The sequence below is a fragment of the Hypomesus nipponensis genome, chromosome 22 (assembly GCF_054491055.1).
Source record: "Hypomesus nipponensis isolate SF chromosome 22, ASM5449105v1, whole genome shotgun sequence".
In the NCBI taxonomy this organism is placed as follows: domain Eukaryota; kingdom Metazoa; phylum Chordata; class Actinopteri; order Osmeriformes; family Osmeridae; genus Hypomesus; species Hypomesus nipponensis.
Window position 1 is genome coordinate 19,320,712 of NC_140382.1, and position 22,737 is coordinate 19,343,448.

The following is a 22,737-nucleotide window of genomic DNA, read 5'->3' on the forward strand; positions in this document are numbered from 1 at the left end:
ACCGCGAGGCGGGAGTCTCGAGCACTTGAAATGTCCGCGCGTTCTGAGCTGATCTTGCTCGACTGACTAACCTTACCAGACCCTAACTAACCCACCCAGGTCCAGGGCAAAATAGAAAGCTGGGCGGCATTTGAGCTTGTTACCAAACAGAACTACGACTGACAGCTCAAATATGCAAAGTAGTTATCATTTATTTAACGCTAATGTTCTATTTCTTATATTTTAGTTAGTCTATTGTATATTATTATACCATGTATTTAAAAGGAGATGTGTGCACGAGGTAACCCCTTTCCGTGTTGTTAATAATGCATGGACATGGGTTTGGTACTTTGAAGGTTCATATTTGACGTTTTAGCAAAGGTAGGCTTAGGAGTTTCTGTTCCCAAATTATTCGCTAGGAGTGCTGTCATCTGACTACTAGCTAATGTTGCTTCCTGCAAGTTCTCTCGGTTGTTTTTAGCATTGAGATAAACACCAACCACAACGCTCGCTAGCTATCTAGTTTACGACTAGCCTCGGATCATCAAGCCACACTGGGTTCATTAGAGTTGGGTCACATCTCGTTTGACTACGGGAATGCCACGGAAAAAGAAAAACGGGCACATCCCAACACAAGTGCCTGGACTGTCCAACGAAAGTTGCAGCAACACGGGCTACCGAACACACGGTAGTACTGACGACAGGGCCATGGGTGGGGAGAACTTTCAGCTACCGAACTCGCTGTATGAAGACAAGGACATCGTGAAAAACATGCAAGACATTTTTTCTCATTTGGACTCTGAAGTTATTCACATCGTACTAGCAGAATGTGATTTTAAAGGTAATCCAGTCTGTCAGGCACAAGCCGCTCTCGTAACTTTTTAGATATTCGGTGTATTATTGTGGGTCTCGTTAGTTGAACTGGTGTGCTACCACGCGCACGGGGTAGAAGGTTCATCAATGCAGGTCGGTGGTCGCGTGCTTGTCCGCATCACGACTTCGAAATCAACTGAGAATATGATTATGTAACTAGCTGCTGCATCTCAGTCATCCTACATAAGCCACTAATAATTACACGATGCATTCAGAGTACTGCCACGACTTTCCAGGGAGTAGATTCAGGAGTGTAATATGTGATATAGTGAGTGATACCATAACCCCGATACACTGGTAGTTTATACCCCTGATACCCTTGTGTGTGAACTCCCTCAGCACTCATTATTTACCTCTCTCCTCCCTCCCCTCTTCTCTCCTCCCTCCCCTCTTCTCTCCTCCCTCCCCTCTTCTCTCCTCCCTCCCCTCTTCTCTCCTCCCTCTTCTTCTCACTTCCCTCCCTCCATTCCCTCTTCTTTCGTCCTTCCCTCCCCTCTTCTTTCCTCCCTCCCCTCTTCTTCTCTCCCCTCTTCTTCTCTCTTCCCTCCCTCTAGTTGAAAATGCAATGGATTCTCTCCTGGAGCTCTCAGAAGCAGCCGAAGGTGTGGCCCCCTCCACTCCCCTAGTCTCTGGGTTTGAGAGGGCTGCTGCCCTCCTGGCCCCCCTGACCCCTCACCCGCCCTTGGCCCCCCCTCCTCAGGTCTGTTGCCTTACCGGGACAGAAGATGACTTCCACCTGACGGAGGACTTTGACCTTCTCATTGACCACGAGTTAGAGACTCTGACCAGCCCCCGAGCCCCCTCTGCCTCTCAGCCTCCCCCCAGAGCCCCCTCTGCCTCTCAGCCTCCCCCCAGAGCCCCCTCTGCCTCTCAGCCTCCCCCCAGAGCCCCCTCTGCCTCTCAGCCTCCCCCCAGAGCACCCCAGCTGGTCCTGCCTGAGCTCCTTCAGATCAGCGTGGAGACAGGGACCAGAGGCGCCGGCCGGCCCGAGAGAGAGATTGGTGTGGGGCAGGCCTCCAGCAGCTACTCCCCTGTCACCCAGTTGAACTTCTCCGGGGAGACCGTTTATCAGGAGCACAGCTCATTGCTCGACTTTAGGCACCTGACATCCTCTGAACCAGCTGGAGACAAACACAACAGTTCTTTGGACCTGGGCGCGGCCGGCCGGCCCTCAGCCTTCCAGGCCTACAGGAAACAGGACCTGTCCATCTCCCCTTCTCAGAAGAGGGCCATAAAGTCTGGGGGTATGGTGGGGGGCGCCAGGGCTAAGGGCAGTGCAAGCAGAGGAACTGTTGGTGAGGAGCCTTCAATGTTCTGGAATGCAGAGGCCCCAGAGTTCTGCCCTCGTCCCTATGGTAACCAGGGCTCCACCTTCATCCTCCCGGTGACTGCAAACCCCTCCACCTGGAACACTCACACCCTGTCTGCCTCGCACTGGTTGCCTCATGGGACTGTCAGTCAAGCGCCTCTCAAACCAACTGCCAACATTCTTAAGTCCTGGGCCCTGGGCACCGCCCCGGAGCCACCCCTCCCACATGGTACGGCCCGGTTGGAAGGCCAGGTGCTTGTTCTGCTGCGGGGTGCTCCAGGGTCGGGCAAGTCAACACTAGCTAGGTAAAGGGGGCGGGGGAGGGGGGTGGGCTGGTAAGCACCATGAAAAAACAGAGAAATAGCTGACCTTTCAGAGATTGCAAGTGTGTCTTCTAAAGTGTGTGTTTGGGTGTACAGGGCCATGCTGAAGCAGAACCCAACTGGAGTTGTCTTGAGCACCGATGATTACTTCAGTCGTCATGGAGACTATAAGTTCGACCCCTCTGCTTTGGGCGACGCCCACGAGTGGAACCAGAAGAGAGGTAAACACATCTCTCTCTATCCCTAACCCTCTCTCTATCCTTAACCCTTTCTCTATCCCTAACTTTGTCTCTCTCTATCCCTAGCCCTCTCTCTCCATCCCTAACCCTCTCTCTCTCTATCCCTAACCCTCTCTCTATCCCTAACCCTTTCTCTATCCCTAACTTTGTCTCTCTCTATCCCTAACCCTCCCCTCTATCCCTAACCCACTCTCTCTATCCCTAACCCTCTCTCTCTAACCCTAACCTAACCCTCTCTCTCTCTGTCTATCACTAACCCTTTCTGTCTCTCTCTCTCTATCCCCAAACCATGTCTCTCTGTAACCCTCTCTGTCTCTATCCCTAACCCTCTCTCTCTCTATCCCTAACCCTCTCTCTCTAACCCTAACCTAACCCTCTCTCTCTCTGTCTATCACTAACCCTTTCTGTCTCTCTCTCTATCCCCAAACCATGTCTCTCTGTAACCCTCTCTGTCTCTATCCATAACTCTCATTTTCTCTATCCCTCTCTTTCTTCTATCCCCCTTTCTATCCGTAACCCTGTCTTTATCTTTCCGCTCAGCCTTTAGCTCTCCTACTTTGCTTGTCGGTCTCATTCTGTCCCTATATCTTGCAGTTAACAAACAAATCTTTCTTTTCTCTTCAATGTGTCTTCGTCAGCCAAGGAAGCGTTTGAGAGTGGCATGTTCCCGATCATAATTGACAACACCAACATGCAGGGGTGGGAGATGAAACCTTACGTAGCACAGGTGAGATGTTTTGATGAGACCTAGCTCAGGTGAGATGTTTTGATGAGACCTAGCTCAGGTGAGATGTTTTGATGAGACCTAGCACAGGTGAGATGTTTTGATGAGACCTAGCACAGGTGAGATGTTTTGATGAGACCTAGCACAGGTGAGATGTTTTGATGAGACCTAGCTCAGGTGAGAAGCTGACTGTATTCAGACTGCTGTTACAAGTCCTATTGTGTGTGTGTGTCTGACAGGCTGTGAAGCACGGGTATAAGGTGCTGTTCCGTGAACCGGACACCTGGTGGAAACACAAGGCCAGAGAGCTGGAGAGGTGAGCAGCTGGAACACAACAGACTGTATAGTTCTTATTATCATTCTTATCATCTATATACATGTTACCTGCACGATACTTATACTTATGAAACAATGAAGTTTGAACCACGTTTTTAAATGAACGAAGTCAACTCTTTTTATGGCTTGTGTATGTGTCCTCATCGTGTGTGTGTTGGATTGTGTGTGTGTGTGTGTGTGTGTGTGTGTGTGTGTGTGTAGACGGACCAAGCACGGTGTCCCAGTGGACAGGATCAAGAGGATGCTGGAAGGCTACGAGCAAATGGTCTCCATCCAATCCATCATGGGCCCCCAGACCCCCAGGCCACCCCAGCAGAATATCACCCCCACCCTGTAAGCCTGCAGCTGAGCCCATCTCACTCAGAGACAGTTAGAAACAGTTGAGGTATAAAGTTGTTGCAGCTTATTGTTGGTTGGTAGGACAATGGTAATGGTTGTGTTTCCCTTCTTGTCTCCCTCCTGCTTTGCTGTGATAGGCCCGTGTCTTCTGAAATGGCTCAACCTGACCTAGTAGGTGAACCGCGATTGGCTGAGAGCCCCAGCCAAAGGGCACGCCCCTTCTTCTCCGCTCTTCCTGATGTGTCGTCTGTCGGCAGGAAGTCCAGGTTGCCGGGAGACAGCAACCAGGGCTCCAGGGAAACCCTCCTCCCCAGGAACAGGAAGTCAGACAGGAAGGAAGATCCCCAACTCCTGGCAGAGGAGAACCTGGGAGATCTGGATGCAGAACTAGACGCCCTGTTGGACCAGGAAGCTGAGCAAGAAGTGAATCAGGAAGCAGAACAGGAAGTGGCCCAGGAAGCTGACCACGAGGCAGAGCAGGAAATACCGGACTGTGTCGTGGAACTGGTGCAGAATTTGGATCACCATGGCAACGAGAGACCCATGGCATTCTCCGAATCAATTGGTCAGAGGGAGAGGAGAGGTAGGCGTCAATGTAACAGGAAGGCCGCTTCCTATAGGCCAGAGCCTGCTGATCTGGTGAAGGACACCAGCCAATTGGAAAATGGACAGGTGAAGGGGGGAGAGAAAGGGAGGGAGGGGGGAGAGAGGGTGAGGCCAGAGCTGTTGGACTTTGTGGGGGACTGGCCGGTGGGGGGACTGGGGCAAAGGGGAAGGAGGCGTGGTCAGAGGGGGCAAGGACACAACAAAGAGGAGGGTGGTCACCGTGACAATAGGCTGGAAGGGCGGGCTGGTCCTGATGTGACAGAGTTCCGGAAACTTCTAGACCTAATCCAGACTGGTGACTCCTCCCCCATGCCCACAACCTCCTCCCCCAACGACTCCTACCTTATGTCCAACTCCTTTGATCAATCAGAGGAGGGGGAGGAGACAGCGGAAGGCTCTCACAATCTTGCGTCGCGCAAAGGGGGAGACCAAGTACCTGGCATGGGGGGGGGTGGGAGAGACCAAGTCCCTGGAATGGGGGGGGATGACCAGCCTGAGCTACCAGACTGTGTTTCTGCCTCGAAGGCATCTGGCTCCTCCCAGCAGTGCACACCTCCACACAGCTCAGTGGTTGACTCTGAAAGTGAGGAAGGAGAGGGGTTAGTCCTTGCACCAGGCGTTACTGAGACAGGGTCTAAGGAAAATCAAACACAAGAGGATTCTCTCTCTTGTGATAATACTGCTTCAGATATTGTGGAAGTACAAGATTGTCATCATGGTGCGGTTATCCATGTTGATGAGGGCAGCCATGTCGGTGAGGGCAGCCATGTCGGTGAGGGCAGCCATGTCGGTGAGGGCAGCCATGTCGGTGAGGGCAGCCATGTCGGTGAGGTCAGCCATGCCGGTGAGGGCAGCCATGTCGGTGAGGTCAGCCATGCCGGCGAGGGCAGCCATGCCGGCGAGGGCAGCCATGCCGGTGAGGGCAGCCATGTTGATGAAGGCGGTGTAGAGTCTGACGCTGACAAACAAAACCCCAATGCAGTTGATGGCGGTAGCCATGTTGGCAAGGTCACCCGTGCTCAGGGTGAGGGCAGTGGGGGAGGAGATGACAGCCCTGTTGGCAAGCTCAGCCCTGCCCTAGGTGAGGGCAGTGTGGGAGGAGATGGCGGCCATGTCAGTGGAGGCAGCCAGGAGCGCAGGCAGCGGCAAGGTCGCAGGTCAGGGAAAGCCTGCAAGCTAGCCCTCACCTTCACACAGAACTGCCCCTCTCCCCCTAACCACAATCCCCCGGAGAGCAGCCCTCAAACAGCACCACAGCATCACTACCCTGATCCTAGCTTCAACTGTGACCCTGACCCTCCACCCGATCTCCACCCTTGCTCCCTCACCCCTGCTCTTGTGTCCTCGGCCATTGGATGCCACACGCAAACCGACCCTCAAGACTTTGCCCTCCTCTGGCGCCTTGATCACCAAGACAACCACAATCACCTAGATGACCACGGCTCGTACACTGGTGTACCTGGGGCTCACCTTCCTCCGGGCATCACCGTTGTCTGCAGCAACCCTTCCCATTTCTTGCCTGGGCTCTCAGATGCTGCAGTTCAGCCCTCAGGCTCCCAGGGGGTGCCGTACCATGCGGTGCATGAGAAGGGCTCCCAGGTGGAAGAGGCGGAGCTAGGGACCGCCAGCCGGGAGCAGAGCCTGGAGATACTCAGACAGCACTTTGGACGGGTCAGCCTGGAGGAACTGGAGCACCTGTACGACACCTGCCAGCAGAACCTGGACTGGACCAGCAACTTGCTGCTGGACTCTGGAGAGAGGCTGTACAGGGAGGTAGAGGAGGAGGTGATGGAGGGATCTATGGCGTCACTCCTGCGTGGTGGGTCAGGGTTGGAGGCCAGATGGGGCGTTCAGATGGAGGTGGAGACACCAAGAGGTTCAGAGGGAGAAGAGCAGGTGGTCACCAGTGGGTGGGACTCCATCCCTGATAGTGGGGGAGGGGTGGGGGTACACAAGGGAGGGGGGAGAGAGAAGGTTGGGTGTGATGGGTTGGAGGGAGAGGGAGGTAGGAGTGGGTTTAGAAACTCTGAACCAACCCAGGGAAGAAGAAAGTCCCTAGAACAGGAAATGACATCAGAGGTTTCCAGCAGCCTGTCAGAAAGTGGAGGGGGAGGTTGGGGAGAAGGGCAAGGGAGGGGGGAAGAGCAAGGGAGGGGGGAGGAGCAAGGGAGGGGGAAGGGGCAAGGGATAGGGGAGGGGCAAGGGATAGGGGAGGGGCAAGGGATAGGGGAGGGGCAAGGGAGGGGGGAGGAGCAAGGCAGGGGGAAGGGGCAAGGCAGGGGGGAGGGGCAAAGGAGGGGGGAGGAGCAAGGGAGGGGGAAGGGGCAAGGGAGGGGGGAGGAGGAGGGAGAGTCATCAGTAGACGAGGCGACGCTTTCACTCCTGGCTCAGCTTGAGGAGATGGACAGACGAGCGGATGAGGAGAGGAGGGAGAGAGAAGAGAGGAGGAGCAGACTGTTGAACATCCAGAGTGTGGAGCTGAAGCTGCCCACAGAGCTGGCTCTGCAGCTCACAGAGCTGTTTGGGCCCGTAGGGGTCGACCCAGGTAATACCCGGGAGCACCAAGAATAGAAACTAATAAAACAAACTTGTCTAAAGATGATTCTGTTCCATTTGATCTCTGAATTGTTTTTATCAACTCACTGTTTTCCTTTAACTTGACAACCCTAATCCCTAAACATGACAAACAAGACAGGAAGGATATAAAGCTTATATATATATAATGCTATATAATATATAATGCTTACGCTGACTTCTCCATCCTCCTCCACTCTCTCTTCCCTCTTTTCATCCTCTCCATTCTCTCTTCTCTCTCCCTCCTCTCCTCTCTCCCATCTCCTCTCTCTCCCCTCCTTTCCTCCTCTTTCTCTCCTCTCTTCCTTCTTCCTCTCCCCCACGGGTCAGGAGCGTGCTCAGCAGATGACTGCTCCGTCCACATGGATCTTGGCATGGCTCGGCTGCTCCACCAGACCTGGAAGGACACCCTCCAGGTGAGGCAGAGGTCAGGTGAGGCAGAGGACATGTGAGGCAGGGGTCAGGTGAGGCAGAGGACATGTGAGGCAGGGGTCAGGTGAGGCAGAGGACATGTGAGGCAGGGGTCAGGTGAGGCAGAGGACATGTGAGGTAGGGGTCAGGTGAAGCAGAGGTCAGGTGAGGCAGAGGACATGTAAGGCAGGGGTCTGGTGAGGCACAGGACACGTGAGGCAGGGGTCTGGTGAGGCAGAGGACACGTGAGGCAGGGGTCAGGTGAGGCAGAGGACATGTGAAGCTGAGGACATGTGAGGCAGGGGTCAGGTGAGGCAGAGGTCAGGTGAGGCAGAGGACATGTGAGGCAGGGGTCAGGTGAGGCAGAGGACATGTGAGGCAGGGGTCAGGTGAGGCAGAGGACATGTGAGGCAGGGGTCAGGTGAGGCAGAGGACATGTGAGGCAGGGGTCAGGTGAGGCAGAGGTCAGGTGAGGCAGAGGACATGTAAGGCAGGGGTCTGGTGAGGCACAGGACATGTGAGGCAGGGGTCAGGTGAGGCAGAGGACATGTGAGGCAGGGGTCATGTGAGGCAGAGGACCTGTGAGGCAGAGGACATGTGAGGCAGGGGTCTGGTGAGGCAGAGGACACGTGAGGCAGGGGTCAGGTGAGGCAGAGGACATGTGAGGCAGGGGTCAGGTGAGGCAGAGGACATGTGAGGCAGGGGTCAGGTGAGGCAGGGGTCAGGTGAGGCAGAGGACATGTGAGGCAGGGGTCTGGTGAGGCAGAGGACATGTGAGGCAGGGGTCAGGTGAGGCAGGGGTCAGGTGAGGCAGAGGACATGTGAGGCAGGGGTCAGGTGAGGCAGAGGACATGTGAGGCAGAGGTCAGGTGAGGCAGGGGTCAGGTGAGGCAGAGGTCAGGTGAGGCAGAGGTCAGGTGAGGCAGAGGACACGTGAGGCAGGGGTCAGGTGAGGCCGAGGACAGGTGAGGCAGGGGTCAGGTGAGGCAGAGGTCAGGTGAGGCAGAGGTCAGGTGAGGCAGAGGTCAGGTGAGGCAGAGGACAGGTGAGGCAGAAGACAGGTAGTAAGTGGTCACACCATGTTACTCTATAAACATTGAAGGCCAAAGTTTAAACCCACATCTTTATCTAATTATTTGTGTGCGATCCTAAACTTGTGTCTACAGGAGAAGAAGAGACAAGCAGCACTGTCCTACCATCTGCTGCAGGAGAGTGAGTGAACACACACAAACACACACCACACATGCTACGACACATACCACACACAAACACACGCCATACATGCTATGACACACACCACATACACACTCTCAAACAATTGTGTGGTCTTACTTATTTCTAAATAAACAAATAACTGACCAGCAAGTTCCAAAGTTCCCACGATTCTCCCATTTCTATCTCTCCCATGTGTGTGTTTGTGTGGGTTCTCCCAGGTTCGGTCCATTGGGGCGAATCACAGACAAGCAAAACCAGACCGAAGGAGGGGGCGCAGCCAGCCCACTTTCTGATAGGTGCAGACTGCTTCTCATCCCTGGGTGGCCAATCAGAGGCCCCGGATGAGGCGGTGCTGATGGACCACTGGAGTGTGTCCCGCCCACACGTGTCCCTGAGAGCCATCATGACTGAGGAGCTGGCCCTGCAGCAGAGACTGGTACACACTCACACACACTATTACCCATATACCTATATGGACATGGCAAGGCTGAGGTCTTCAGTGTGTGTGTGTGCTCTTCAGTGTGTGTCTTTATGTGTGCTCTCTAGGGCAGGGCTGAGGTCTTCAGTGTGTGTGTGTGTGTGTGTGTGTGTGTGCTCTCCAGGGCAGGGCTGAGGCACCCAGGCAGGATGGAGCTACTCTGCTCAAAGAGAAGCAGCTGTTCCAGCTGTTCCCCTCGCTGGACACGCTCTTCCTCAAGGACATCTTCAGGGATCACAAGTGAGGGACACACACATGCACGTCCACATACACACAAACAATATACACACAAATGGACACACGCAGTGGCAGCAAGATTAAAGTTTGATTTGTGTATATATATATATATATATATATATATATATATATATATATATACACACACTAATATATATATATATATATATATATATATATATATATATATATATATATATATATTAGTGCTGTCAAACTATTTAAATATTTGTTTGCGATGAATCTCATTAATGTCATAGTTAACTCTAATCTAAATGTCCATTGATTTCTTTTTGTCCCATTCTTTCTTCTCATGTCTCTTATCGACATGGAAAAGTGGATCGATTACTTAGTGCCAATGTTTATTTTATTTTATTGAAAACAACATTGCAATCGCCTGGCTTTGACGAGGGGGCGGAGAATTTGCGTCAGCTGTGTGCTTGGCCATCAAGTGGTATTTCAGAATGGACGTGCTGCAATGATAGCTCAGTTCACAACGACAAAACACACAGATCACTTTGGTCTTGTCAATGGAACCATTTGGCAACTTTTTAAAAGAAAATGTTCCATTCAGAATTTTGTTGATATCCATTTCGGCGTCCACTCAAAATGTAAAGTTAGTCTACTACTCTTTAGCCGGCTGGCAAGCCCAGAAAAGTGGGTGCGGCGTGCCTGTTGTTTTGTTTCCAGTCCAGCTAGATCCGGTGTGGTGTTGTAGTTTTTAGAACGTCAGTAGTTGCTGCAACAGTATGTGAAAAAAAACTACAAAGTTTGCTTGGCCAAAAAGAACGTTAATCGCGCGTTAAAAAAACGTACGCCGTTAAAATTGGTTTGCGTTAACGCCGTTAATAAACTGACAGCACTATTATGTGTGTGTTTGTGTGTGTATACACAGCTACAGTCTGGAACAGACACAACGGTTCCTGCGCTTCATGCTGGACGAGGGTCCGGTGAGGACGGTCGTGGCTCCTCCCCCCTCCAGGACCCCCAGCAGGGAAAGGGAAAAGGTACACTCACACACCATACACGTGCCATACACACATACACACCTCTCTTAAACACCTATCTCTATACACATACTTTTCTCAGACACACTCACAAACACTCTCACAAGCATTTAAACACCATGCACGGACACACTCACACTATCTGTATTATTTATCAATTGTATTTAATGTATTCACTTGATTATCTCTCTTTCTTACTGCTGCTTTTACCTCTCACACCACACACTTCACCCCTTGCCACATCAGATGCGCAAGCTTCCAGACAGCCCCTCTTCCCAGCATGCCGAGCGGCAGCTGTCCCAGCATGCAGAGCGGCAGTACCAGGATGTGAAGGACCCAGAGTACGAGGACTTCAGGGCTGAGGCCCGTCTGCACCAGAGCCGGCAGCAGCAGAGCTTCTCTAAGGCAGCTGAGGCCTACAGGCAGGGGAGGGGGGAGGTGGCCTCCTTCTACGCTCAGCAGGTAGGGGGGTGAGGGGACTCTGGACGGGTTCAAATGGACACTGCACCTTTAATGGCGCAGTGAGGTGTGGGCCACTGCATTTTTAAGGGCGTCACGTTGTGGGGAGTTAACTACATTTTCTGTTCAAAAAGTTTGGTCTTTGAAGGCCTACTTTTAATAAACAACACTCAAAGCTGTGTGCTAAAAAGGAGAAGTCTGCCGACCTCCAGGCAGCCGGTAGTGAGGCAGCCGGTAGTGAGGCAGCCGGTAGTGAGGCAGCCGGTAGTCAGGCAGCCGGTAGTCAGGCAGCCGGTAATCAGGCAGCCGGTAGTCAGGCAGCCGGTAGTGAGGCAGCCGGTAGTCAGGCAGCCGGTAGTCAGGCAGCCGGTAGTGAGGCAGCCGGTAGTCAGGCAGCCGGTAGTGAGGCAGCCGGTAGTCAGGCAGCTGGTAGTGAGGCAGCCGGTAGTGAGGCAGCCGGTAGTGAGGCAGCCGGTAGTCAGGCAGCCGGTAGTCAGGCAGCCAGTAATCAGGCGAGGCAGAAGTGGATTAATGAGTCCAACTCTGGTCAGCAATAGGGATGGGCGATATGGCCTAAAATCCATATTGCGATATACATTGCAGCCTCTTGCGATAACGATATATATCATGATATATAAATTACAATAGAACCATTTCAGGTTACAGGTTACATAGATCCCAGTGTTTCCCCACACATAGACTAATTTGTGGCGGTGCACCACACAGAATCAACACCGGCCGCCAGAAATTGCGTTTTGTTATTTTTTTTATAAGCAGTATTATCAGCGTATTAGTTCAGCTGCATTTCCTTACCCTGCTCTCCCTCTGTCTCTCTGTCACTCACACATCTCTCACATACACACGGACACAGTCATAACGTCAGCACACGCTAGCAACGACGCTATGCAATGTCAGCGAGCCTTCAACTACCGTAGCTACAAGTCTAGGAAAGTTGAGGTGACTTTTCGCTAGGTACCTACGAACATGTCTTCATCTGCTAAACAAGTGGGTTCCCCATCGTTCTTTTGGTGAGCTGTCTCAAGAGCCCTACTTACCCGGCGTCATGTAGCCGACCAAATACTTATTTAGCACTAGCGTTGCTACCTGCATATATGCAGAAATTGTAAAAAATATTTTGAGGTTTCAACCAGTACTGCTCAAGCAGAAAGACAGGGTCAGGGAGAGAAAGAGAGAGATTCGTTAGGCTTCTAAGAAAGAGTAGAAGAGGATATACTGTAATACATTTAAAAAAAAAAGGTTATGTGTAACGTTCTGTGTAACGACCCTCCCCAGTAGTTTGCTGCTGCTCGTTGGACGGCTTAAATCTGAATCAAGTCCAAATAATGGATGTTGCACCGGTCTTTTTCACCAGCTTTCGCTTTCAGCCATAGCTACTCAAGATGATTAATACGATGATGCGTTGCAGCTCGTCTCTCTAAATTTCGCGGGTAGATTGCGTCCTACATGCATTATCGCGATGTGCAATAGAATTTAAATCTCTATCGTAGGCAAATTTTCTATAGTTCATATTGCATATCGTTTATATCGCCCATTCCTAGTCAGCAACAAGTTCTTATTTAACTTGACTAACCATTTCTCTTTGGTATGTGTGTGTGTGTGTATGGTGTGTGTGTGGTTATGGTGTGTGTGGTTATGTATGTGTGTGTTTATGGTGTGTGCGTGTGTATGGTGCGTGTGTATGGTGCGTGTGTATGGTGTGTGTGTATGGTGTGTATGGTGTGTGTGCGTGTGTATGGTGTGTATGGTGTGTGTGTGTGTGTGTGTGTATGGTGTGTGTGTATGGTGTGTGTGTGTGTGTGTGTCAGGGGCGTCTCCATGGCCAGAGGATGAGAGAGGCCCACCAGCGTGCTGCGTCCAGGATCTTCCAGCAGGTGAACACCCCCCTGCTGCCACAGAACACCCTGGACCTGCATGGGCTGCATGTCCCTGAGGCCCTGGACACCCTTGAGCATGTCCTGCAGCTGAAGACCTCAGGTACACACTATACACACACCACACACACTATACACACCACACACACTATACACAACTACACACACTATACACAACTACACACACTATACACAACTACACACACTACATACACTATACACAACTACACACACTATACACACTATACACACTACAAACACTACACACACTAAACACACTCTCAGCAGCAGGGGCAGCAGGGTGTGTGTTAACCGTCTCTCTCTCTCTCCAGAGTGGCAGCAGGGTGTGTGTTAACCCTCTCTCTCTCTCTCTCCAGAGTGGCAGCAAGGTGTGTGTGGTCCTCAGCTGTCTGTCATCACAGGAAGAGGAAACCACAGCCAGGGGGGCGTGGCTCGCATCCGGCCCGCCGTCTTAGACTACCTCAGCAACTATGGTTACAGGTACACACACACACACACACACACACTACCTTATCAACCATGTTTACAGGTACACATACACACTATCTCAGCAGCCATAGTTACAGGTTCACACACACACTACATTATCAACCATGTTTACAGGTACACACACACTACCTTAGCAACCATGTTTACAGGTACACACACACTACCTTAGCAACCATGTTTACAGGTACACACACACACTACCTTATCAACCATGTTTACAGGTACACACACACACACTATCTCAGCAGCCATAGTTACAGGTACACACACACACTACCTTATCAACCATGTTTACAGGTACACACACTACCTTAGCAACCATGTTTACAGGTACACACACACACTACCTTATCAACCATGTTTACAGGTACACGCACAAACTACCTTATCAACCATGTTTATAGGTACACACACACACTACCTTATCAACCATGTTTACAGGTACACACACACTACCTTAGCAACCATGTTTACAGGTACACACGCACACTACCTTATCAACCATGTTTACAGGTACACACACACACTACCTTATCAACCATGTTTACAGGTACACACACACACTACCTTATCAACCATGTTTACAGGTACACACACACACACTATCTCAGCAGCCATAGTTACAGGTACACACACAGCTTTCCCTCCTAACCCCCCTCTCTCTCTCCCAGGTACACAGAGTCTAAACCTGGCCTGGTGTTGGTGTCGCTGAAGAGCTGAGAGCATCACACACAGTCAAACACTCACATTCTCTCTCACACACACACAGTGTCTAAAGCCCTGCAGGTTTTTCAACACCTCCACACTGGTATACTCTATCATACCCTCAGAACCAACATCCTCTTCATCCTCCGTCTCTCCTTTTCTCTCTCCCTCTCTTTCCCCCTTTCTCTCTTTCTCCCCCCTCTCTCTCCCCCTTCAATTTCACTCTCCCTCTTTCAGTTATTTTGATAGCTGACAAAGAAATAACACGATATGACACTATTTTTTACAATTATTCTGTGTGCAAAGCAAGATAATCTCTTAATGTTATTCCTGTATAGTATAATATATTACAAAAATATTTTATGAATATGCGGAAATTATATCTTGCTATACTTTCATACATCATTTTAATAGATCAATCAATCAATTTTTGTTTTAAGATGTTAATTGACATAGCTCAGGGAAGAGCGCCTGCACAGACTCAGTACAGACTTTGGTCACTGACGATTTACTATTCCTACTATTATTATTAATAATTATAATCTATGTCTGAAATTGTGCCTGTCAATCAGTCAGAATCTATATCTGTTCTGAAAGGCAGGTTGGTAATTATTTTAAGTGGAGGCATTTTAAAGGTTGTAGATCATGTTTGATTAAGACAATAATTTCGAGCTGGGATTCCCTAGGTGTTATTTATAGTTATCCTGCAGGGAATACAGGGTTAGTCCTGCAGGGAATACAGGGTTAGTCCTGCAGGGGATACAGAGTTACGGTCCTTAGGGTTAGGGTCCACAGGGGGGATCCTGAGGACCAGGAGGCTGAAGCCTCCAGAGTGATTATGGATATTTTAACTGACGTGTACAGAATGCTCCACCTTGGTACAGCTGCACACACTAATCACGATGCAAGAGGTTTATCTTCTTATGTTCTGCTCTTGAATTTTACTCAGGGTTTTACTCAGGTACACCTGCTAGGTAGCAGCAGACAGGTGGTAGCTGCAGACAGACAGGTGGCAGACAGACAGGTGGTAGCTGCAGACAGGCAGGTGGCAGATACACATGCTGCGTTCTGAATGTAGACACTTAGAAAGCTGTCATGTGCGTTGTCTATGAGGCCAGTCGTTTAATACTTTTTGGGGGTACAAGTTTTAATTTTCTACAAGTGCCATTAGTGCTGTATCTAGCCATAGCCAAAACCTTTTATTCTATTTACGTATATATATATTGTTGTGTGTTTGTTTTATAAAAGGGAAGTATGGGATGAACGCTATGCTTGGGTTTACTCTGTGTGCTGCTTCAAAAACTATATATTTTTTAAGATTTCAAGCCTGGTTGAACAAAGTTGTTGTCTTTCTTAGCACATGCCAAACAAACTAAATTCTACAAACTTGTAGAATAAATGTCTATTTTTGTATTCAGGATTGTTGATTTAAAAAAATGTAATTGCAATTAAAAAAATGTAATTGCAATTGAATAAAGAGTTTTGTATGCTCGAACAGCAGCTCAGACCACGCCTCCTCACTTCAGACCACGCCTCCTCACTTCAGACCACGCCTCCTCACTTCTCTGCTCCATTACGCCTCCTTACTTCAGACCACGCCTCCTCACTTCTCTGCTCCATTACGCCTCCTTACTTCAGACCCCGCCTCCTCACTTCAGACCACGCCTCCTCACTTCTCTGCTCCATTACGCCTCCTTACTTCTCTGAACACATGCTTGTACTGAGCTCAAGAGAGGGAGGGAGAGAGTGAGGAGCCATCTCACTTCCATTTTTCACAAGCTCACATGAAGAGGTTCTAAAACACATTTATTTAGCTTCTTCTGACCAACAGACAGAATAAAGAAACCGCTTTGTGTTTGGTTCCCAACTTGTTTTAATTCCATATCAACGGTTGTTGAGCTACTCAGAAAAACTGAGGCTTTTCAACTGAAGCAGCTTCCGCCCGTTGAGATCGTCCGTTGTCTTGGCTGGAACATGGTGAGTTGTTTCATTCAACTTTTTCACTTATTTTGTAGGCTGACAAAAAAAGTTAATCTCATCCCAAATACTTTACTTAGAAGTGTGGAATGTATAGCAGTTTAATCAAGTGGGAGAGGTTGATTTTCACACTTATTAAATCATTTTAATTAATCTCTACCAAAGTACAGTTAAAATACAATAAAAACAATTTGTAGACCTAACACATTTTAAACTATAAATGTTAACACAAACTGGGTTAGAGACTTACAAAATGGCTGCTGTGGCGAAGAGAAAAGTAGCTATTATATGCAATGCTATTAAATTACTCTCATTACTAACATTCTCATTCTACTGAAAATTATAGTTTTTTGAAGAAAAATAACCCACATTTGAACAAAAGAATCATAAATGATTTGGCCCTGAGGAGACGCTGAGGACTGTGACATGCCCATTGTTCCTCTTATCTTCCTGTGAGTGTGTGTGTGTTTTGTTGTTTGAGTGTGTGTATTAGTTTTTGTGTGAGTGAGTGCATGATAGTGTGTCTCACTTCTTCTACCATATTGACCTCTGGCTCATGCTAACAGTTAAAGCTTGTTTCCAAAGCAGCATACAGATGGTGCACATAGAGAGTTCAGCAGGAGATCAAGGATCAGGATTGCTGAGTTTTCCAGTATTCCTGCTCAGAGAAGGCTGGGGTTAGGGTGAGGGTTAGAAGGCTGGGGTGAGGAGGGTTACAAGGCTTGGGTGAGGGTTAGAAGGCTGGAGTGAGGGTTAGAAGGCAGGGGTGAGGAGGGTTACAAGGCTGGGGTGAGGAGGGTTAGAAGGCTGGGGTGAGGGTGAGGGTTAGAAGGCTGGGGTGAGGAGGGTTAGAAGGCTGGGGTGAGGAGGGTTATAAGGCTGGGGTGAGGAGGGTTATAAGGCTGGGGTGAGGAGGGTTAGAAGGCTGGGGTGAGGGTGAGGGTTAGAAGGCTGGGATGAGGAGGGTTAGAAGGCTGGGATGAGGAGGGTTAGAAGGCTGGGATGAGGAGGGTTAGAAGGCTGGGGTGAGGAGGGTTAGAAGGCTGGGGTGAGGGTGAGGGTTAGAAGGCTGGGGTGAGGAGGGTTATAAGGCTGGGGTGAGGAGGGTTATAAGGCTGGGGTGAGGAGGGTTAGAAGGCTGGGGTGAGGAGGGTTAGAAGGCTGGGGTGAGGAGGGTTGGAAGGCTGGGGTGAGGAGGGTTAGAAGGCTGGGGTGAGGGTGAGGGTTAGAAGGCTGGGGTGAGGGTGAGGGTTAGAAGGCTGGGATGAGGAGGGTTAGAAGGCTGGGGTGAGGGTTAGAAGGCTGGGGTGAGGAGGGTTAGAAGGCTGGGATGAGGAGGGTTAGAAGGCTGGGGTGAGGAGGGTTAGAAGGCTGGGGTGAGGGTGAGGGTTAGAAGGCTGGGATGAGGAGGGTTAGAAGGCTGGGGTGAGGGTGAGGGTTAGAAGGCTGGGGTGAGGGTGAGGGTTAGAAGGCTGGGGTGAGGGTGAGGGTTAGAAGGCTGGGGTGAGGGTGAGGGTTAGAAGGCTGGGGTGAGGGTGAGGGTTAGAAGGCTGGGGTGAGGGTGAGGGTTAGAAGGCTGGGGTGAGGGTGAGCAGGAGCCTCATTTCAATAACACAATCAATACATCTGCCTGTAGAGATTAGACAATGAGAGGAACTCTACAGACTTGTGTAATTACAAACCTCCTAAGCAAGAAAAGATTATGGTTGGGAAGGGTTAAGGTTAGGAAGGTTTGGGAAGGGTTATGGTTGGGAAGGGTTATGGTTGGGTTTAATGTTAGGAAGGGTCAGGGTTGGTTTGGCTTTCATAATCATCTGTGTTTGTCAAAGGCAGTGAAGAGGCTCTGAGTCACACAGTTTTTGGTCTTAATGGTTTTCAAAGAGCTTTTCACTGGTGGCAGCTACACCATGTCACCATGCCAGTCAGTCAAAGACAATTCTACACTGCTGCGTCAGTCAGGATCATTCACATCCATCAGATCAAGGTCATACTCAAGTGGAAATCTTTTTTCTTTGACTTATTTACCCTCCCTCAGGGTGACCACCTGTGAGGTCGTTGAGCCCTGAGCAAGTCTGTCCTTGACACCATGGAGACTAAAGGGAACCAATGTTCTAGAAGGTTTGTGGATCTCTGAGGCGTCGAGTCGTCAGCTTCTCGTTGTTGAGGTTGAGTTTGTTGCCAGACTGCGAGGACGCAACCTCAAGGACTGATCTCATAGCAGAGAGATCAGCAAGATGGACCCCAGACCTGTGACATATGACCTGTGACATATGTCAACCGACGAGCAGGACTACAACTCAGATATCTACCAAAAAACTACGACCATCACAATGCATCATAAAACCTCACCAGCAACTATCCTAACCCCCAAAACCTGTTGACCTCTTACAACCACAAGACTACAGCCCCTCCCTCTTCAAAAAGTACAACTCCCACACCACTCGGTAACCATGAATGGCAGTGCTGAGCCGGGGACCTCGGTGAAGTGTGTCCTGGTGGGCGACAGTGCCGTGGGCAAGACCTGCCTGCTGGTCCGCTTCACCTCCGAGACCTTCCCTGACTCCTACAAGCCCACGGTGTTTGAGAACACGGGTGTGGAGGTGTTCATGGACGGCGTGCAGATCAGCTTGGGGCTGTGGGACACGGCGGGGAATGACACCTTCAGGAATGTCCGGCCCATGTCCTACCAGCAGGCAGACGTGGTGCTGGTCTGTTACTCTGTGGCCAACCCTGCCTCGCTGGCTAGCGTGAGGAACCGCTGGGTCCCGGAGGTCCGGGGGCAGCTGCCAGGGGTCCCACTGCTGCTGGTGGCCACGCAGACCGACCAGAGGGAGATGGGCCCGCACCGTGCCTGCTGTGTCCCTGCCTCCGAGGGCCGGCGCCTGGCGCAGGACGTCCGTGCCAAGGGCTACCTGGAGTGCTCGTCGCTCAGCAACCGAGGCGTGCAGCAGGTGTTTGAGTACGCGGTGCGGACGGCTGTGAACCACGCCAGGAGACGCGCTCGGCGACGAGCATTCAATTTTAACAACTGCAAGGTGTTCTGACCTTCAACCTGTCACCTCAACCCCTCACCTGGATGGTCACCAGCGACCAGTCGTCGAGGGGACCAGGGAACACAGCTGTGGGTTTGGTATGAAGAGGGTGAGATGGATTCGACACGAGTTGAGCAAAACACCAATTAAATCTTGGTTGTGTGAAATACATCAGACTTTACTTTTTACTTTTTTATAAAGTGTTCACTGACAAATTGTGCCTTTTCGTTGTGGCATCAGTGTCACTGTCTGATGAGTTGAAAGAATCAACACAAACTTAAATAACATTCCTTTCAATCAAACTTCGTTTCAACCATCGTTTTTAAATACAATATTTGGTATTTTTGAAGAGATGATGATTCAACCTTGTTTTGTATGTCTTGTTTCGCAGGAATATTGAATATGATTTTTACAATTATTTTGATACATTCACAGTCACAATTGTTTATTATTCTATATCCAAAAGTTAAAAGCTAAATAAATACATAAGGTAATTTATATTATATTGGTTGTGGTATTGTGTGAATGTGTTTTATATAACAAATAGATGGATACACCACTACGGTTGGATATTCTATCATTTTCGTGAATGCTTGTTCAACAAAGAACACAACACAGAGCAACAAAAAAAATTGATTCCTTATTAATGAAAAAATATGTAATTAAATATGTAATCAAGTATGTAATCAAGTGAATGCCTTTTTAGAATTATTCTGATGAATTATCTTTATTTATGGTGCAACAAGTTGGTCCAACAAGCAGAGGTATCAGTTTATATCACTAAAGAAGTGTCAGTTGTTGACTTAAAGACTTGAAATATGCCAACGATATCACCATAGTTAAGTAATAATTAAATACAATTATATCACCATAGTCAAGTAATAATTAAATACTAGGCAGAAACATATTTTTGAAGTAATATATGTTTGGATTATTGTACAAACGGAATAGAGCTGTTAACACTTTACTTCCCCTACTCTCTACATCTAAACATATTATAAACATACCATCCACATCGAAGGCAACAATGCAGACAAACTATGAAAAACAAGACATACAGGTCAGATTGTTGCTCTCTAACCCTAACCCTCTCTAATCCTAACCCTAACCCTCTCTAATCCTAACCCTAACCCATACAGATCAGGGTTAGCTGACCCTAACCCTCTCTAATCCTAACCCTAACCCATACAGATCAGGGTTAGCTGACCCTAACCCTCTCTAATCCTAACCCTAACCCATACAGATCAGGGTTAGCTGACCCTAACCCTCTCTAACCCTAACCCTAACCCATACAGATCAGGGTTAGCTGACCCTAACCCTCTCTAACCCTAACCCATACAGATCAGGGTTAGCTGACCCTAACCCTCTCTAACCCTAACCCTAACCCATACAGATCAGGGTTAGCTGACCCTAACCCTCTCTAACCCTAACCCTAACCCATACAGATCAGGGTTAGCTGACCCTAACCCTCTCTAACCCTAACCCTAACCCATACAGATCAGGGTTAGCTGACCCTAACCCTCTCTAATCCTAACCCTAACCCATACAGATCAGGGTTAGCTGACCCTAACCCTCTCTAATCCTAATCCTAACCCATACAGTTTAGGGTTAGCTGACCCTAACCCTCTCTAATCCTAACCCATACAGATCAGGGTTAGCTAACCCTAACCCTCTCTAACCCTAACCCTAACCCATACAGATCAGGGTTAGCTAACCCTAAGCCATACAGATCAGGGTTAGCTAACCCTAACCCTCTCTAACCCTAACCCTAACCCATACAGATCAGGGTTAGCTGACCCTAACCCTCTCTAACCCTAACCCTAACCCATACAGATCAGGGTTAGCTGACCCTAACCCTCTCTAACCCTAACCCTAACCCATACAGATCAGGGTTAGCTGACCCTAACCCTCTCTAACCCTAACCCTAACCCATACAGATCAGGGTTAGCTGACCCTAACCCTCTCTAATCCTAACCCTAACCCATACAGATCAGGGTTAGCTGACCCTAACCCTCTCTAATCCTAACCCTAACCCATACAGATCAGGGTTAGCTGACCCTAACCCTCTCTAATCCTAACCCTAACCCATACAGATCAGGGTTAGCTGACCCTAACCCTCTCTAATCCTAACCCTAACCCATACAGATCAGGGTTAGCTGACCCTAACCCTCTCTAATCCTAACCCTAACCCATACAGATCAGGGTTAGCTGACCCTAACCCTCTCTAACCCTAACCCTAACCCATACAGATCAGGGTTAGCTGACCCTAACCCTCTCTAATCCTAACCCTAACCCATACAGTTTAGGGTTAGCTGACCCTAACCCTCTCTAATCCTAACCCTAACCCATACAGTTTAGGGTTAGCTGACCCTAACCCTCTCTAATCCTAACCCTAACCCATACAGATCAGGGTTAGCTGACCCTAACCCTCTCTAATCCTAACCCTAACCCATACAGATCAGGGTTAGCTAACCCTAACCCTCTCTAATCCTAACCCTAACCCATACAGATCAGGGTTAGCTGACCCTAACCCTCTCTAATCCTAACCCCAACCCTCTGTTGGTGTAGACAACCAAGGGGCTAAAGATCCTTAGTGTAAGGCACACACACAGCACACACACACAACATACACACACAGCACACACACACAGCACACACACAGCAAGCTCACACACAGCACACACACAGCAAGCTCACATTCAGCACACACACATATATGCACACACACGAGAGGGGTGGTGGTGGCAGTGTTCTGTGGTGAGGGTTCAGATAGGAGCTGTGGCTGCAGCTCTGAACCAGGAGACCTTCTGAGACCTCCCTGCACTGGAGGAGAAACTAGCAGCTCAATCACTTGAACGACCAGATGTCTCTCTGTCTATCTGTCTTTCTCTCTCTGTCTATCTGTCCTGCCATTCTCTGCTCCTCTCATCCTCCCTCCGATGTCTGTGGTTCTAGGAGATTCTGTGAGCTGTAAGACACACATGCACACACACACTCACAATCATACTGTAGGCTTTAAGATGACAGACTGAAAACCACTTCCCCTCTGCTTAGTGTCAACGAATAAAGTCTCTTACACACACACTAGCACTACATCAAATAGCATGTAGAAAAGGAGTCTGTTTCTCTATGACAACCATCTGTGTTCATAGCATTATTATTATTATAGTCTTATTATTCTGAGTTTCATCTTCTCAGCATCAAATACACAACACACACAACTCTCTACCTCTCTCTTCCTCTCTCCCTGTCTCTACTTCTCTCCCTCCCTCCCTCTCTACCTTTCCCTCTCTCTCTTATGTCTCTCTTTACCTCCCTTGTTCTTTCTCTTTTTCTCTCTCCCCTCCCCACCTTTCTCTCTCTCTTTCTCCCCACCTCCCCCTCTCTCCCTCCCCTCTTTCCCTCTCTCTCTCTCCCCACCTCCCCCTCTCTAACCTAACAGGAAGCACCTGTGTGAGTCTGCCGTTGCTAGCGAGGCTGTGACACTTCTGAGCCACAGTTGGGTTAGACAC

General features: G+C 49.5%; 2 protein-coding genes across 2 annotated transcripts; both read left to right on the forward strand.

Annotated features, from left to right (window-relative positions):
• The first annotated feature begins 63 nt into the window (after positions 1–63).
• n4bp2 (NEDD4 binding protein 2) lies at positions 64–15,711 on the forward strand. The gene is made up of 17 exons (XM_084687077.1): positions 64–820; positions 1,407–2,466; positions 2,581–2,705; positions 3,362–3,450; positions 3,687–3,763; positions 3,985–4,116; positions 4,260–6,841; positions 7,064–7,273; positions 7,633–7,718; positions 8,880–8,925; positions 9,147–9,364; positions 9,531–9,646; positions 10,539–10,650; positions 10,897–11,112; positions 12,936–13,104; positions 13,379–13,502; positions 14,183–15,711. Exons 1-17 carry the CDS (start codon positions 577–579, stop codon positions 14,229–14,231), a joined length of 5,655 nt encoding a protein of 1,884 aa, XP_084543203.1. The 5' UTR covers positions 64–576; the 3' UTR covers positions 14,232–15,711.
• A 249-nt stretch (positions 15,712–15,960) lies between these two features.
• Positions 15,961–19,527, forward strand: rhoh (ras homolog family member H). The gene is made up of 2 exons (XM_084687801.1): positions 15,961–16,193; positions 18,229–19,527. Exon 2 carries the CDS (start codon positions 18,644–18,646, stop codon positions 19,235–19,237), a length of 594 nt encoding a protein of 197 aa, XP_084543927.1. The 5' UTR covers positions 15,961–16,193; positions 18,229–18,643; the 3' UTR covers positions 19,238–19,527.
• The last annotated feature ends 3,210 nt before the right edge of the window (positions 19,528–22,737 follow it).